The sequence below is a fragment of the Callithrix jacchus genome, chromosome 9 (genome assembly GCF_049354715.1).
Source record: "Callithrix jacchus isolate 240 chromosome 9, calJac240_pri, whole genome shotgun sequence".
In the NCBI taxonomy this organism is placed as follows: domain Eukaryota; kingdom Metazoa; phylum Chordata; class Mammalia; order Primates; family Cebidae; genus Callithrix; species Callithrix jacchus.
In genome coordinates, this window is record NC_133510.1 from 91,465,607 (window position 1) to 91,483,367 (window position 17,761).

The following is a 17,761-nucleotide window of genomic DNA, read 5'->3' on the forward strand; positions in this document are numbered from 1 at the left end:
CAAAGGCAGAGCTCTCATAGAGAACTTCTACTAGGGCAGTGCAAAGGGGAAATGTGGGATTGGACTCCTCACACAGAGCACCCACCAGGGTACTGCCTAGTGGAGCTGTGGGAAGGTGGCCATTATCCTCCAGACCCCAGAATGGTAGATCCACCGGCAGCTTGCACCCTGCACCTGGAAATGTCACAAGCACTCAATTCCAACTCATGAGAACAGCCATGGTGGCTGAACCCTGCAAAGCCACAGGGGTGGAGTTGCCCAGTGCTTTGGGAGCCTAACCCTTGTGCCAGTATGCCCTAAATGCAGGACATGGAATCAAAGAATTGTTTTGAAGCTTTAAAATTTAATAACTGCTCTGCTAGATTTCAATGTGTGGGTCCTGTAACCCCATCCTTTTGGCCGATTCCTCTCTTTACAAATGGGAATGTTTACCCAATGCCTGTATCCCCAGTGTATCTTGAAAGTAAATAACTTGTTTTGATTTTACAGGCTCATAGGTGGAAGGAACTCATCTCCAGATGAGATTTTGGACTTAGGACTTTTGATTGAGTTCATGCTGGAATGAGTTAAGACTTTGGTGGACTATTGGCAGCAGATGAATATATTTTGCATTGTCAGAAGACCATGAGAATTTAAGGGTCATGGTGGAATGAAATACTTTGAATATTGTCCCCTTTAAATCTCATGTTAAATTGCAATCTCCAGTGCTGGGGGTGGGACCTGTGGGAGGTGATTCGGTCATGGGGACAGATCCCTCATAGATTGGTGTTGTCATCCCAATAGTGTGTACTCAAGAGATCTTGTTGTTTAAAGGTATGTAGCACCTCTCTCCTTCCTCCTCCTCTGGCCATGTGATGTGGTTGTTCCTGCTTCACCTTCCACCATGAGTAAACACTCCATGAGGCCTTCTCAAAAGCTGACCATATTCCAGTACCATGCTTGTACAGGCTGTAGAACTGTAAGCCAATTAAATCTCTCATCTTTCTAAATTATCCAGCCTCAGGTACTTCCTTAGCAGCAACACAAGAATGGCCTAATATATTAAACAAGTAAAAATGAGTAAAATTTGCTGTTGTTGGTACATCTTTGCAATATGCTTCTTGGTAATAAAGCACAAAGAATGTTTATGAATAATAATTATGACTTTTTTGAGCATATACTATACATCAAGCACTATGTTAAGAACTTTATATAAATATCTCACCCAAACCTCATAATAACCCTATATCATAACTCACCATTATTGATTATCATACATTGTAACTCATTATTAATGAGAAAATGAATGAGTTCCACTTATGGAGGTAAGAGATATCAAAGGTAGTAAACACATTTCTTGAATAAAATGGTAGGAAAATAAATATGGTAAACTTGTTAGTTCCCAGGTATGTTTCCTGGCATTACTACTGTGGATCTTTTGCATTAATTTAAATCCTGTATATCTTTCGTGGCATAAATCAAGTCTAAATCCTCCTTAGAGAAACTTCCTCAACGTTTAGGTATGAGCTATGTCTTTTTGTTCCTCTAGAATTTAGATTTAGGACCATACCATAGGGATTAGAACATTTGGGGTAAAAAGAAATGCGTTATACCTAGAAGAGTACATTGTTCGTAGACACGAATAATTCCTGTCAAATGTTGTCATCTAACCATTTTGCATTTTTCACCTATAAAAATAGTCCATTATGTGACTTGAAAATTCTTATTTTAGGCTTATATATAATCATACTTCATTTAATTCAGCAAATGTAATTAATTTTTACTAATAGATAACAGTTCTCTGTGGGTTTCAGCTAAGTAATTTTTCTCTTGACATATCTTTCTGGTAATTCAGGTTAATAGAAATTTGAGAACATATACAACTATTTTAAATGAAGAATTTAATATCCTCCTTCCCTGGCTCCCAATACTTATCAGTCCTCTTTAGGATTTTGTAACTATCAGAATGACAATCACATATGTAAAATGTGTTTATGGGGAAATAATATATTTTTTAAATATGCTGCAGCTGATATACCTTTATTTTGTCCTATTGCTCGATGCATGTGACAGAATAAAGTTCTTTGTTTCTCTTTACACTTAATTACATTGAGGATTTTAGAAAACTGTCTTCATCAGTTATCTATCTTGAATTGATCAACTTTTCAGCAAATATCTCAATTGTTTAGATTTACTCCATGAAAAAGAACATAACTTAAAAATTTACCAAATATATTATTTTGAATCTGTGGTCTCTCTTCAATGTTAACATCCCAAATAGTAACTTGTCATAGGATTTAAATATTCTTACCATTGTTTTTTGAGATGGAGTCTTGCTCTGTCCCCAGGCTAGAGTGCAGTGGCCCAATCTTGGCTCACTGCAACCTCTGCCTCCCGGGTTCAAGCAATTCTCCTGCCTCAGCCTCCTGAGTAGCTGTGGTTACAGGCATGCGCCACCATGTCCAGCTAATTTTTGTATTTTTAGTAGAGATGGGGTTTCACCATGTTGGCCAGGATGGTCATGATCCACTCACCTCAGCCTCCCAAAGTGCTGGGATTACAGGCATGAGCCACCGCACACAGCCGGGTTTTAAAACTTTTATAAGTTTTGCATTGTAGCTAAAATGCATATTAAAAGAACTTTAAAATATTATTTCCCCAGTAAATTGTATTATTATATTGTTCCTTATGCATAGATATGTCTCTAGATCAGTTAAATCCACAGGATAAGATAGGTCGAAGACTAAGAGGCTACTGTTATATCACATACACTGGCATCTTTGATTTCAGATAGTTCAATTTTTTTCAAGGAGACAATAAGCAATGCAATATTTTCTTGATTTTTACACTGAAAAATATGCTATGAAGGAAGTCTGAGTACTAAGACTGTGGGAGAAAAAATGGGAATTTCTTAATGTAATGTAAACAGTTATTTCTATATTGCTTTCAGCCTTTGTTTTCTATTTGAATAAAAATATAAAAACAAAACTATGCAGTACAATTTTCTTGACTATGAAAGTAAAAGTCTGTCAGTGAATATGACTCACATTTCATTAAAATGCATACAAATGCGTTCTGGGATAGATACACATTTTCATTTATGGATACATATAAATATATATTCCATATGTTTCATTTATAGACATTGATATAAATGAAAACTTAATTGAATCATGTTCTTAAATAAAGATGTTCAATAATTTTTTCATGACCACAACACTTTAAGAGCATTTATTTTATAATTTCGAACTGGAACAAACCCACAAAGTGAACAGATTCTTAGTTTAATCTATTACCCATTTTGCTAGTGTACTGTAGCAATGATTAATATATTACTTTAATGTCAAATTCTTGATTAAAGTAGAATACATAATTCAACATTCTATTGTGACTTCCCTGGAGGAAAAGTTAGGAAAAAGCCAGTGTTTCTTAAATGCCTCTGAGTCGTTTTGAAAGATATTTTAGGGGGAAATAATATTGAAATGTACTTAGGTGAAATTTAGGTTATTCTTCTGTTAAAAAGATTGGAAATAGTGTCAGGAAGGGCTATTTACTGTACCACACTAACCAATTCTCTATCAGTGATTGAAAAGAGGAAAAATGCTATCATTCTGTCCAATGTTCGTTCATTTTGCGCATCAAGGGCACAGCTCAGAAGGCTGGTAATGTCTAGCCTAGTGAGATACATAAACTGATAAATTATTTGCAACAGCCTTGATTTAGACTTATTCACTTTAAAACTTTTTTTATACATTTTGTTTCTAAGCTTTTAAAATATTTTAAAATAAATGTTATCTTCAGATCATGAACATAATGCAATACTTCCAATCGCCTGTATGCTTTTGAGGAGGATATACAAATATTAAATTTTCCAGTTCTAGAATTAAGAGAAAGAAGATTGCAGAACTTATCTTTTTGTTCTAAGTGATACTGAAAATAACACTGACAAGGTCTCTGGGCCAGTGGCGACGGTGAGTTCAAATAGAGATTAGATGAAGCACGTATTTTAAGTAAGATACACATCTTTAAATACTGTGTATATATATGTGTGTTCAGGAAGGAAAACCTGCTTTTGTTTTAAGTAGATGTTACAAACGATGGTGTTTTTTTTTTTTTTTTCAACTTGCAAAATGTCTTGAAGGTTGGAGCAGAGCCGGTTACCTTTGAGCATCGAAATACTGCACGTTAGCCCGTTTCCTTTTCCCTTCAGGAAAGATGGATGCAGGATTGAGATGTTACACGAGAACTAAGAGAGCCACCAGCTTGGCACAGAAGAAAAAGCAAACCCAAAATGAAAACACCCGGATTTTAAGCGCGGATCCTGAGAGGCCGGTTTGCACTGGCCGAACGCCTGCGTTAACCCTTTGGGTGCTGCAGCCAGGATCCCCAGTGTCTGCGGATCCGACCGGTAGGAACAGAGATTTGGTGCTCTGCGCCCGCATGGGGAGTGGGCTCTCTTCCCCAAAGAGGGAGCAAGCTGTGAAGCACTTTTGTTGTCCGGTGCGTGCGTCAAGGCCCGGGACAGGCGTCGAGTCCGGTTTGGAGTGGGGACAGAGACACGGTGAGGAGCCGCTCAAATGTCCGCTGACTGGGGGTTCGCCTTAACTGTCCTCGCCAAGAGCGCTCGCCTGGCCCGTTCCTGGGCCCGCTTCTGGGCCCTGGAGGGGCGCGGGCCCGGGGGCGGTTCCGGAGGGGGCCCAGGTGAAGAAGGCGCCCGCACTTCTCCTGCGGCAGTCATCGCTCTCCTGCCTCCACACCTCGCGGCAGCGGCCCGGCCCCACGCCGAAACAGCAGCTGTGACTGACGGAGTCACCTCCCCGCTCGCTTGAGCCACCCCCTCCTCCCCCGCCGCTCCCTCCCGCACCAACACGTCATGGAAACACGGACGTCAGAGCTTCTCAGCCAATCGCAGGCTGCGGCAAGAGGGAAGAAGAGCGCTGGAGGGGGCGGAGGCAGCGGCGAGCCGAGGCTCTCAGGGGAAGGAAGAGAGGGAGGGGCATGCGGAGGCGCAAGTCCCCACCCCCGATCCTCACTCTGGCCACCCTTTCCCGACCGCGCGGCAAGTTCTAATCGCTGGGCACGCGCTCGCCTGCCGGGGGCGCGCTTACCGGGTCCTCCCCTTAAACGCCCTCCCAGTGCCGCTCAGCTCCCCAGTCCCGGCCCGAGTCGGGCTTCCTCCGCGCGCGGGCGCGCGCGCGCGCCCGCCCCCAGGGTCCCCGCGGACCGCATCACGTGACCGCGCCCAGCCAAGGCGGCAGCGGCGGCAGCCCGAGCTTCGGCGGCGGCGGCGGCGGCGGCGGCGGCTGTGGCTGTGGCTGTGGCACCGGGAGCAGCTGCGCCGCCAGCGTGGAGCGGGAGGCGTGTGGGTGTGGAGAGAAGGGAGCGCCAGACCGGAACGGGTGAGCGTTCTCCTCCCCCTGCCTACCCCGGCAATATTGCGGGCCACCGGGTGCAGACAGGGTCCCTGCCCGGAGCAGCGCGCAGCCCCCTCGTGCTCGGCCGTCCATTCTCTGGTGCCCGCGGGCACCTCCCCAAGCGGGCCGGGTTGCGGCGCTCAAGGAGGGGGCTGCACCCCGCCCGCCGCTGCCGTTGCGGACGGCAGCGTGAGGCCGGCGAAGCTGCCCGTGCCCAGCGAGCGCGGCGCGCCCTGTGTGCGGCTCTGCGGAGCCGAGGAGGCGGGTCCTGCGGAGACGCGGACGGCCACTCGGTGACTGCCGGGCTCTGGGCGGGGACGACCGGGCGCCGCCTCCTCCTCCTCCTCCTCCGCCGCCGCCGCGGCCGCCGCCGCCGCCGCCGCCTCCTCCTCGCAGTGCAGCGTGAGTAGGGAGCCCCGGCTGGTGGACGCCGAGCCTCTCGGCTCCCCGGCCGCCCCATCCCCGAGGTGCAACTGCACCTCCGCGTGGCGCCCCGAGCCTTGCGAGCCGGCTGCAGACGCGCTGAGGACCGAGCCCTCATCCTCTGCGTTTCCTGCTGCCCCTTACTGTCCCGCGACCCTCCTGCAGCCTCCTTTTCCTTCCCTCTCGGAAAATGGTTCCTACTGCCGGGCGAGGTGAGTGGCGGCCGCCGCCCGCCCGAGGCGGGGGCGGCCGGGCAGGTCACCTGCGGGGGAGGCCGGGCGGAGCACTGAGGTCTGTTGTCGCGGCGGGGGTCCTGACAGCTGGGTGCCCGGAGGGTTGCGGCGGATTCGGCAGAAGCTGGTGGGGCGGCCGGGGCCCCTCACAGGTTGTCTCTTGCCGGGAGATTGTAAAGGTGAGCGGGCTTCTAGGCGTGCACCTCAGCGCCGGGTCGGTCTGGGAGTCACTGCTCCGGCCGGAGGGATGGGGCTGGTTGGGGCTTCTGGTCTACACCGCAGGTCTTCGGCTTCACGGAGCCGCCTCGGCCGCGCGGCAGTCCATCCCGCCACCGGTCGCCCCCGCCACGGCGCGTGGTGACCTTGAGGGCACGGTGCCCGGCACTCCCTCTCCCCGCGCCCCGGCAGGGTCACCCCTCTAATCCTTGGCCTCGGCCCCCTAGACGCACTGCGGGAGGGGAGCGGGGGCCCCGAGTCGGCCCCTGGCCCGGGTGGTTGGTTGGTGCGTGTCAGGACGGTGATTTCCCGGGAGTTGGAGAGCCGCCTAGTCTTTCTCCTCACGCCTTCCGTCTGGCCCCCCCAGGATGTTCACGTTTGTTTCCGATTCGTGTTTATTCACTTAGTTTAAGAGGCAAAAGCCTGCGCCCCCATCCCCCTTTTTGGGGAAGGAGTCTGTAGGAGGACCGCGTTCCAATGGCAGGGGTGTGGAGTCGGGGGTGTGCTCTCTTTATCTCATCCTGCGGGAGAATCCTGTGGCTAAGCTGGTTAGCGACCCCTGGTTCTGCGCCGCGGTCACCGCCAGGTTGGTTTCAGTGCGCATTTCATTCACCAGTTTTCTGCGGGACTCGCAGCGCTAGGAGTGCTCGCACCCTGTGCGGTGCTTGGCGCGGAGGGGCGGGCAGGGCGTCCGGGTGGGTTAAGGGGGTCTGCAGATACTTGGAGGGCTCGACCGTCCTCGGCAAGTTTGATACTTACCTTTCCTTGGGTTAGAGCGCTGCAGACAGCCACCTTTCGCTTCTGTGCCCGATACTTTTCTGAGTGTATTAATAATCTAATGGCTTCGCTTGGTATCGATTGGTGTTCGTAATAAATTAGCTACATGTTTCTTTTTCATACCTGTGTAGGTTTATGCATATATCTGAACTTGTCTGCCTTTCAACATGGAAGCCTTTGTTATGTTTAACCTCCCCCACCTGAGGACAGTCTTATTTTAAAATAAGGCTCTTGTTCAGCGTGGGTATATTTTATAATAAGTACTTGTAAGGACCCGGTTTGTATGAGGCTGTCATCTGGCAGAGGGTGTGTAACCCTTTGGATGGTGGCCCACGTGAGTGAATGGAGGGCCTTCACCACTAGCCCTGATGCCAGGCTGCCTGAGACTCCCTGTCCTTGTGTGTGGCAGGGGCGGATTGGGGGAATTAAGAGGGATTGGAGGAGAATCTGTTTTTTGTACTTGTGTGTTTCATTTGGGTTCTCCTCCCCTTCTCTTTATCCTTCTGATGAGTTCAAATTTGAAGTAAATACAAACATTTCTTTTTAATTGGGAACCTTCGATAGCTAGCATATAAAATGGGCTTATTTAGCCATGATTTCAGGAGGACGTTTTAGTTTCTACCTTTCTTTAGATCAAGACAGTTAAATTGCTGTAATTAAGGGTGGATCTCTGTCCTGATTCTGGCTTGGGTGTAACTGCAAAGATCTTTGAAAAGTAACTGTTATTTCCTACCATATAGTCTGCAAAAGTGAGTCACATTCGGGTGAGTTGAGGACAGAGCGCCACCTTTAATTTAAAATTTCGTGATTTTCTTGTATTAAAATGGTGAAAATTCGGAGTACGCCTTCTTGATTTTTATCGCAGCTGTCATTATTGGCATCCCCATTTTGACGTATAAGGGGGAATTGTCTTCATTTTTCTGTATTCTCTTATTTCTCTTAGGAGAGAAATTTCTGCAATCGTGTGGGAAATCATAGTTGTTGTTTTTTTTTTTTTAACTGAAGCTTGAGATTTAATTTAGTATTCTGAGATGAGAAACCAGTTTTGATTTGTGTTTATAATAATATCGGTGGTCTGGATCTTCTTGGTGAAAGAAGAGTAACACCTGCTTTTAAATATGTGGTTTAAACTACCCATTACCACCAAATAAAGGTATCTACCAGCATGACAGTGGTTTTACTCGTGTGTGTGTGTGTGTGTGTGTGTGTGTGTTTTAAAGCTGTAGGCCTATTAACAGATGCTAAAATAACACGCAGGATCAGGTATAGTAATTCTTTTTTGTTTGTAGTATTCCAACAACTTACCTTTTATGATTTTCTGTTTTACAGTTGCTTTTGCTTAAATAATACAAATGAACACTTCGAGCAGGTGTACTTATATTCAAAGTTTAATAAAGTCCGTGTTAGAAAAAAGTGGTTTCGATATGTGGCTTCTCTCAGGTGCATCTCATATAAAAATAAATGGAAATTTTAATGCTTGGAAAACAAATGCTGTAGTGACAACTGAATTGGTGAGATTGCCTTCCCTTCTCCTCCTTCCCAAATCATAAATATAAAGAACACTGTCTCTTTAGACACAGGCTCCTTTTTTATTATTATACGGCAGATGTTAACATGAGAAAAAGGATTTAGCTCTCAAGTAATGAATTAAAATGTGGATATTATTACGAATAGTCTTTCTTACCATCCACAAAATATTATTGCCCTTCTACCTGCATTTAAGTTTTCATTGAACACTTGGAATTCCTCTATAGACTACTGTAAAACATTAGCTATTGAGCTATAGATAAGTCTTTATTAAACTAAAATTAGCCAGAAAATGTGTTTGAGATGAAAGATGTTTTATGCTCTTACTGTTACATATTCTCTGTCAAGCTATGGAATATGGCCCCAGGTTAAAGGATGTTATTTGAGCTATTAGCTGGATGCATACAGAGTAATTATTTCTTGTTATGTATACTTCGATAGAATCCTTGATATTAGAGTTAGATTTACTAATTTCCTTTGTCTGGCAGACATGTTAACTTCATTTCAGATGAAACACTCTTACCATGGGAAATGAGTTTTAAAAGGAATGGCCAATTAAAACTATTGGTCTTTTGTAATACAGAACAAAAAAGTATTTGCTTTTTTTCCCTTCCATTTTACACATGATTACAGTAAAATTGATGTTTTCACTTTTTTATTCTGGAATTTTGTAATGAAAGAGCAAAAAAGAATAAAAGGTCTAAGGATCAGAAAGCAGAAACAAAGATTTAAGTTTTTGAATCTTGGGTAAGAGTATTGACCAGCTTGAAGGGAATAATTATTTTCTAGTAGCTGTCATGATATGTAATAAAGGTACCAATAGTAGCTTATTTGGGACTAGGTAGACTCTGAGGTGGCATTGTAAGGAAAATAATATACAATAGTTACGGGAATAATTTTCATAAAGTAAAATAACTTTAAAAAATTACTTTTTAGCTTTTAGAAATGTTATTTATACATACCGCATACATTGTTGTCTTGTTAAAATTTTTTATTATAGAAATTGTCAAACATGAGAAAATAGAATGATATACCTACTGGACAGTTTTAACAATGACCAACTCGTGGTGCATCAAATTTTACTTATATCTTAACACAAGAAATGCATCTGTTATAAATGGGGACATAGGACAGGTAATCAATTTGAATTTTCGTTTTATATTTGTAATTTACAGAATACTGTCTACTCAGTAGTGTCCAATATCTAATTAAATCTGAATGGTCAGTTTTTATGTTCTTCATTGATTCTTTAGTGGCATATACATTTTAATATTTCTGGTGATAGTTTGTGTGTTTTACAGCAGATACCCAAAGGTAGTGTCTCTCAAATTTTGCTGTCTTCATAAATCACAGACATTATTAAGTGTTTTACGGTTTTCAGAATGTATTTACATAGTACCTCATTTGATTTTCATAATAATCATGTATGGTAAGGTAGACATTTGTCTCTTTTTTTTCCCCCCTGTAGGTAAAGTGATTTGTCTAGGCCCTAAGGTCACATAGCAGTTTTTTTTAGCCCAAACTGATCTCTAGGTGGCTTCTAGTTTATGCTCATTGCTCTTCTCATTATACATGTTTATGTAAGTTTATGAAAGTTATGTATGGAAAATCAATTCTGATCAGAGTAAATTTAATGATGAAATATAAATAGGTTTGTTTGGGTTAAGCTTTATAAATTTAATCATACTTATATTTTGTGTAATGCAAACAGTTTGTATTTTGATTTACTTAACAGCTGAGTGAATGTGAATGTATCTGAAATACTATATTTTTAATATTGTGGATTTTCTTAAGGAATTTTGATTTCAAATAACTGTTGGTCTTTGAAATGACTAGGGGTGTCTTAGATCTTGAATAAAAATAAAATGTGCTATACTACAAGTTTCTTTAAATTTCTGCTGTAACTTTTTATGCACTTGTTTTTCTGCTATAACGTGTTTATTGCCTGAATCTCTTTGAAATACTGATTGGTTCTGTAATGAAATTTAGTTTAAAAGGTTCCAAATGAGGAGATTTTAGTTCCTGAAATCCAAAACCTGGTTATAAATCTCAGAAAAAAGGTGTGGTTCTCCAGCATTAACGTGCATGAGAGTCACCTGGGGGAATTACTGAACGTGCAGATTCCTTGGCTTTGCCCCTGGAATTCTGATTCAGCAGATTTGGGGTGGGGCCCAGTAGTCGGCATTTTGAGAAACATTGACATTGCATTTATAACTAAGTTAAAATTACATGGTAGAGATAGCTAAATCAGTAGCAAAGTTTGATTCGTTGATGTTGGTGGCTTTTGTGACAATTGTAGAACTGATAAAAACATTTCTGTTATCTGTATATGTACAGTCTTTCAGAAGATTCATTTGTAATTACTTAAGTTACTTATTAAGCACTGTAAACTCTTAGAGAATGTTCTTTTGTTTTCATGTCTTAATGTCTGCCATTTCCAAATGACTTGGACACCGGGGTTTATATTCATAAAAATAATGCATGCTTATCCTTTCAGTAGTGTGTATTTATGCTTTAGTCTAGCTCTTATCTTTGTTAGAAGAAAAGATTGGATACTCCTTCAGACTAAAAAGACATAAGTGAGTGGATAGTTCTCGTTAATTTTAGTTAACAAGCAGCTGCTCTTTTAAAAACAGCAAGTAGATCTTCCAAGAATATTAGTGATAGCATGTTAATTGATAACCTACTATTTTGTGCATTAAGTAGAAGTTACTGCTGTCTCACTTAAATGTTAAATAACAGTTTTTGTAGTTCAGCAATCTACTCCAACTTTTGGAACTATTTTATCTAATACTACTATATACCACGTGAATTACCTGCCTTTAATAATTTTCCTCTTTAAGACCAGTTTTAAAATGCAGTTGTTTTTGTTTCATTTATAACAATATAGTAAATAGCCTGTGCCTGCATTTAAAATATATTTTATAATGAAAATAATTTCAAAGCAGGTTCATCCCAAGACTGTTTGAACCTGTTTTTGTTTGTTCCAAAACTTAAAGTCTTGTTGGCTACACCTTAAGGTATATTTAGGAATTATAGATTGTAATTTACTAAAACTTATGGTAATCTAAATTAATAAGTATTTTTGGCAGAGAGTTCCAAATAAACTATGGGTACTTTTTTTTGCCGTATTTTTAAAAGTTATTTTTTAATACTTTTTTTTTTTTTTTTATTTAGGACAGTGTCAGCTATTCCAAATAGTATGTGGTGTTTTTAGTTACCTCTTTGGTAAGAATATTTGGTATTTCTAAGTACAGTAACGTCCAAAAATACAGTTTCCTAAAATATGGGGTATTTGCTTTTGTATTACTGCCACCTGGGCCTCTGGGGGAACAAATAAAGATAGTTTTGAATGAACCAATGCTTGCTTACACTGTGAAATCTGAGATTACACTGCCTAACTGTAAAATGGTATGACTACTGTACAGACCTGATAAATTTAGGAGTCAAATTTATGTTTTCTAAAAAAATACATCTTAAAAAAAGATTTGACTGTTTAACTTAAAATATGCTTTTAAAATAATTTTTTGTTAGCAATGTGGATCTGTTATTCATCATATTAACCCTGTGAGTGAGTTCTCTCCCAGGAGGATTTTAAATAATAGTCTTGTACTCTAAAAACCTTCAGATCCGCTGCTTTAATATGCCTTACATATTTGCGCCAGAATTTTCTTCTGTTTTTCAAAAACCTGTTTTAAACCACGGTTTCTTCACTAAAACTTTTATTGGTTTTTTAAATTTTTATCAAGACACAACTTGACTGTAAAGGACTTTTATTAAGTAGCTCAGTGTTTTCCAAAGTGTGTTTTAGAACAGTGGTTCTGAAAAATATTAATAGGGATTTCCCCCATTTCCTGGGGGACGGGCAGAAACCAAACCCCAGGATATGCTGGTTTACGCTATTCTCCATTTCGAATGTCTGTGATACTTTAACTTGCTAAAAAGGGCTCAGTCTATCTAAATGTGTGTAGTGTTTTGTCCTCATTTGACAAAACTCCCTTTAGTGGAGCATCTTACCTGTTAACTTTCTGTATTACCTAACCAGGATCACTGCCTTGCACAACTCCAGGGGGTGCTGTTCACAAAGAACACAAAATGAATTGTTTCCTGGAGTTGAGAGCAGTGTTGCATACTGTAGTATTGCTGACTATCCACTGTGTGACAGCCTTAGAGTCTGGTGGTCCTTTATCCTGTTGTGAATATGTGTGCGTTTCTCCTGTCACCTGATAGGACCCTTAGGGGCCACATGCAGTGCTTGATGCCTATAAATCCCAGCACTTTGGGAGGCCCCTTGAGGCCAGGGAGGAGGTCGCTTGAGGCCAGGAGTTCCAGGCTGCCTGGGTGGCAGAGCAAGAACCTGTTTACAAAACAAAAAAACCAAATTAACTGCCACATTGAAATTCAGAAGTGGAAAAGTCTGCCTGTGGAGAAGCTAAATTCTACTGTCCTAGTAATATTTTATGAAATGTATGTAGCTATATCTTCCAGAAGTACAACATTGTCTTATGAACTTCTCTGAGCAAGCTGTAATTCCAAAGGTAAAAAGGCTTTTAAAATTTCCAAGAAAAAAGTTCCTTAATCTTCTCTAAGGTAAAGGTTAAGCTTTATCTTAACAGAAGCTATACAATGTCTAAATCCTAAACTAATATGCCACAAAAATAGTATCTGAATATTTGCTGGATAAAGTTCTGTGTATCCTCATATAGAACCCATATCTTATCTCAGCTCTTTTATATTATCTCCAAACAAATTACTAAGACAAAACGATAATAAATGGGAAGTATACAAGCCAGACTACAAACAGAGGACTTCAGACAAGAAAATTTGAGAGATAATGGGAAAGGGTGGACTAATGCTGAGTTTTGAAGAATGGACACATTTAGACAGGAAGACTGAACGTCGTTTCATTGCTGCCGTTCTGTGAACTGAGAGCAAACTGTTAGCTTATGACCTGCTACAGAATCACTAGGCATTAGGGAGAAGAGTTAGGTATACGGTTGGTCTGTGTTAAAGTATAGCAATGGGTTATTCTTCCAGCTGCCTTCCAGAGGTCAAGAAGGAAAGCCTGTATTGACTTTATCATGTCCATTGAATGCTTGGGTGATACATAGAGTAGTAATTTTAGACATTTATATAGCTTTAGTATGTAAGCCATTATATTTAAAAAAAAAAAGCTTGAAAAAATAAGGGTTGTTCTCCAGAAATTATTCTTTTTCCCATGATTAGCACAGCTGAGATCCTACAGGTGCCCTGCTATTGAGTGTTCTCACAACCTTTTAAATTTTATAGATCTAATTGTTGGTAAGGTATTGTGGAAAGAGTGCTAAGACTTGCTCCTGCTTTAATTAAATTGCAGTATGAATCATAATAAAGTTGTTGGTCAGAGAGTAGCACAGGAGTGGTTTTGGTAGTGAAGAAAATAAAAAGAAATTTGAAGGTAGAGATGAATGAAATCAGCAAAAGTGAAATGTGTTAGATTAGTAAGTCCTAATGTTTTTCTACTGGGACACTCAGGGATGATACTGGCATATACTCCATGTTTGCTTGCTAATACCTAGATTTTTTAATACCTCTGCTAAGAGATTTTTAATTTCTTTGCTATACTTCTGCCCTTTTTTTCTCTACTCGTGCTCAAAATCAAGTAATAGCTATAACTACTCTTTTTTTGTTTGTTTGCTTAAAAAGTAACTCATGAGCTTAAGGTACTTAAGTATGGACACTCCTGACAATACCGTAGTGGAGTACTGAGTTAAAGGATACCAGTGGGCTGAAAACAAGGAAGGTCAGTCAGTGAAATGGGAAAGAAGTATAACAAAGTCTAGGAAAGGGAGGTAGGTCCTCCAGCATCAAACTTTCCGAATGCCGAGTCTCAGAAAAACAAGGATTCATCAGTCAACCTCTTTCTGCACACACAGTGGATTTAGTATAAAATTTGTATTACCCTGTCTTTGGTCCAGCACAGTGGCTCATGCCTGTTATTTCAGTACTTTGGGAGGCTGAGGCGGGAGGATTGCTTGAGAACAGGAGTTTGATAGCAGCCTGGACAACATGGCAAAACAACCCCATCTCTACCAAAAAAAAAAAATTTAGTCAGGCATGTGGTATCCCGTACCTGTAGTCCTAGCTACTCATGCTGAGGTAGGAGGATTGCTTGATTCTGGGAGGTAGAGGTTGCAGCGAACTGAGATTATGCTGCTGCACTCCAGCCTGGGCAACAGAGGGAGACCCTGTCTCAAAAATAGATGACCCTACCTTTGAGCTTGTTTTTATGTACATAATCGAATGCTGGAACCTAATTCTCTCACCTCTGGCCCTTCTGCTGACAGCATTCCTTTTGCTAGAAATACCTACCTTTCTCAGAGCCTGTGTCTCCTTTGATTTTGGTTTTTACTCTGTGATATATTAAGGACTCACCAGATGTAAATTTGAAATTTATCTTCGCCACTAAAAAGCCTACTGATCATGGATAAATCACTTGGTTTCTTTGTTAACTCCTCAAAAAGTCAGGGGGTTTTGAGTTTTCTCTCTTGGAAATTTGGCTTTAATAAAATTTGTATAGCAAAAACAGGGACACACTCTTCCCTACCCCAGACTTTCTTTTCAACCATTTAGTTCTTTATTCTGTCAGGTTTGCCACTCAATTTTGTCTTTTAACTACTTTATCATCATTTTGATGTTTCATCTGTGATATGCTGTGGTTCATTTATGAAGATAAATACATTTATTGAAAAACTAAATTAAGATTTCAGTTAAACAGGTGGCATATTGCTGGCATTTAACTCTGTTCCTTGCCAAATATATATTAAAATGAGAATAAGGGAATTCTTTTTTTAAAAAATGTCATAACTCTACAAGGGAGAAAAGAAACCCACACCAGAATTTTAGAAGGAGCTAACTTAGTTGACTCAAAAGCTGAACTCTAATAGAAAAACCCAGAAACAAGTCAGTTTATAGACTTCCTTGAGAGCTCAGAGTTGGGAAAACATGGTACCTGTGGTGAAGAGGGGACAATGGGGCAAAATGGGAGGACTGGTTGAAATTTTAGGAATTTGATACCCAAATATCTTTCCCTTTCTTCTATAGCTCTGTGATCTCTCTTCTTTCACTCTTGCAGAAGGCTAGAAGCTTACTTTCTGGAGAAGGCTACACACTGGGAACACAGTTGAAAACCAGGGTGCCACACTCAAAACTGAATGTTTACATATTTAAGATCACCAGTCTTCTTCCCTCACCCAGCTTTCAGAATTCTGGCCAGAAGAGAAGTGTCTTACCTTATCTAATCTGACCAGCTCAAGAGGTAAAAGATCTCAAGAATCTGATGTTGGCTGTGTCTGTGTCTCCAAAGAAAATGTCGCAGTCAGATCACCTTACTGTGAAACCCACAGTTATAAAGCCATACCTTTGAATCCAGAACTTCTGTTTAGCTTGTTTGTGTCCTTTTTCTCATAATTAAACAAATTTGTTACAGTCTTATTAAGATAATTGGCATAGAGTAAACTTTACATTTAGAATGAAAAACTTGAGTTCTGAGGCATGTATATATTCCATTGAAATCGCCACCAGTCAGGTAATCATTCCCCTAAATTTTTTGTGCCTCCGTTCCTCAGGCACCCCCTGATCTGCTCTGTCGCTGTAGAATAATTTGACTTTTCTTGAATTTTATGTACATGGAATCAATACAGTATGTGTTCTATTTTGGTCTTCATTCATTCAGCATAATTGAGATTCATCCATGTTGTATATATTAATAGTTCTTGTTGTTGCTGATGAGGATTCACTGTATAGATACACCAGAATTTGTCCTTTTGCCTGTTAATGGACATTTTGGTTCCAGTAATGTATAGTCTTTTCCTATTATTGAATTGTAATTTCTTTATATATTCTTGATAAAGTACTTTAGAAAGCATTTGTGTTTGTGCTGGGCATGGGAAGAATGGTGAAGAAAGATATGGGTGGATCAGTTGAGTTCAGGAGTTTGAGACCAGCCTGGCCAACATGGCGAAACCCCATCTCTATTAAAAATACAAAAATTAGCCGGGCGTGGTGGCATAGGCCTGAGGTCCCAACTACTAGGGAGGCTGAGGCAGGAAAATTGCTTAAGCCCAGGAGGCGGAGTTAGTGAGCCAAGACTGTGCCGCTGCACTCCAGCCTGGGCAACAGAGTGAGACTCTGTCTTGAAAAAGCAAGTAGTAGCTTTGTAAGCATGGTTCATAGAGATGGAGTTAGAAACAAACAGCTGAACGATTTGAGGGTACTCACTTCAGAGTAGAAAATGGGATGGGGGATTAAGAGGACAGCTGATGGCTCAAGCCTGTAATCCCAGCACTTTGGGAGGCCGAGGCGGGTGGATCACGAGGTCAAGAGATCGAGACCATCCTGGTCAACATGGCAAAACCCTGTCTCTACTAAAAATATAAAAAAAATTAGCTGGGCATGGTGGCACGTGCCTGTAATCCCAGCTACTCAGGAGGCTGAGGCAGGAGAATTGCCTGAACCCAGGAGACGGTGGTTGCGGTGAGCGGAGATCGCGTCATTGCACTCCAGCCTGGGTAACGAGCAAAACTCCATCTCAAAAAAAAAAAAAAAAAAAAAAAAAAAAAGCCTTGGGAATCTGTTTTCCAAAACAGAGTTTATACCTGTGTAAGTTTGTCAAACTGAAAATGAATGCATATATGCAGTAAGTTTAATGTGTGGATAACCCAGAAATGTCATCTGTCATTCATTTCCTGTGTCTTTGTGCAGTCTTGTGCAATTTAGATACACAACTCAATTTTACTTTGGGAAAAAATAATCCATTTTTACAAAAGCAGAAATGAGCAATGTGGACATGAGGGAACATTTTTTTAATGAAGACAGTTTATGGATAACTCTAGAGTCCCCTTCCTTAATTTCTCCCTCCAGTCATCCTCCACTTTGAGAATCCAGATTCCTCATTCCTTTATTGTATAGAACAGTTGGTTGCCCTATTTGATTTATTGAATCTTCCCTGGGATTCTGACCTGCCATATCTCAAGCTCATAAAGACAGGTAAAGACATTTTTTCTAAATAATTACATATAGCCCACTCCCTGTTAAGAGTCAGGTATATGATTTGTTTCTTCATCTGGATAAGGCCAAATTCCATTCCCCTCATTAAATTTCTGTCTTCCTGTTAAGGAACTTGATATTTTAATTTCTTCTTGCTTTTTTTTT

General features: G+C 41.2%; 2 protein-coding genes across 4 annotated transcripts in view; both read left to right on the forward strand.

Annotated features, from left to right (window-relative positions):
• The first annotated feature begins 5,785 nt into the window (after positions 1 to 5,785).
• ATP2B1 (ATPase plasma membrane Ca2+ transporting 1) overlaps positions 5,786 to 17,761 on the forward strand; it is a 117,139-nt gene continuing 105,163 nt past the window's right edge. For all 3 annotated transcript variants that reach the window (XM_078337030.1, XM_078337028.1, XM_078337029.1), the window contains exons 1-4: positions 5,786 to 6,028; positions 8,372 to 8,553; positions 9,570 to 9,703; positions 15,684 to 15,866. The gene's annotated coding sequence lies outside the window, so the exon portion shown is untranslated. The remainder of the gene's footprint in view (positions 6,029 to 8,371; positions 8,554 to 9,569; positions 9,704 to 15,683; positions 15,867 to 17,761) is intronic.
• The window catches only part of LOC144577641 (uncharacterized), a 51,236-nt gene continuing 39,466 nt past the window's right edge, over positions 5,992 to 17,761 (forward strand). Inside the window, exon 1 of the mRNA XM_078337031.1 lies at positions 5,992 to 6,228. Coding sequence (XP_078193157.1) covers positions 6,007 to 6,228 — 222 coding nt within the window. The 5' untranslated portion in view covers positions 5,992 to 6,006. The remainder of the gene's footprint in view (positions 6,229 to 17,761) is intronic.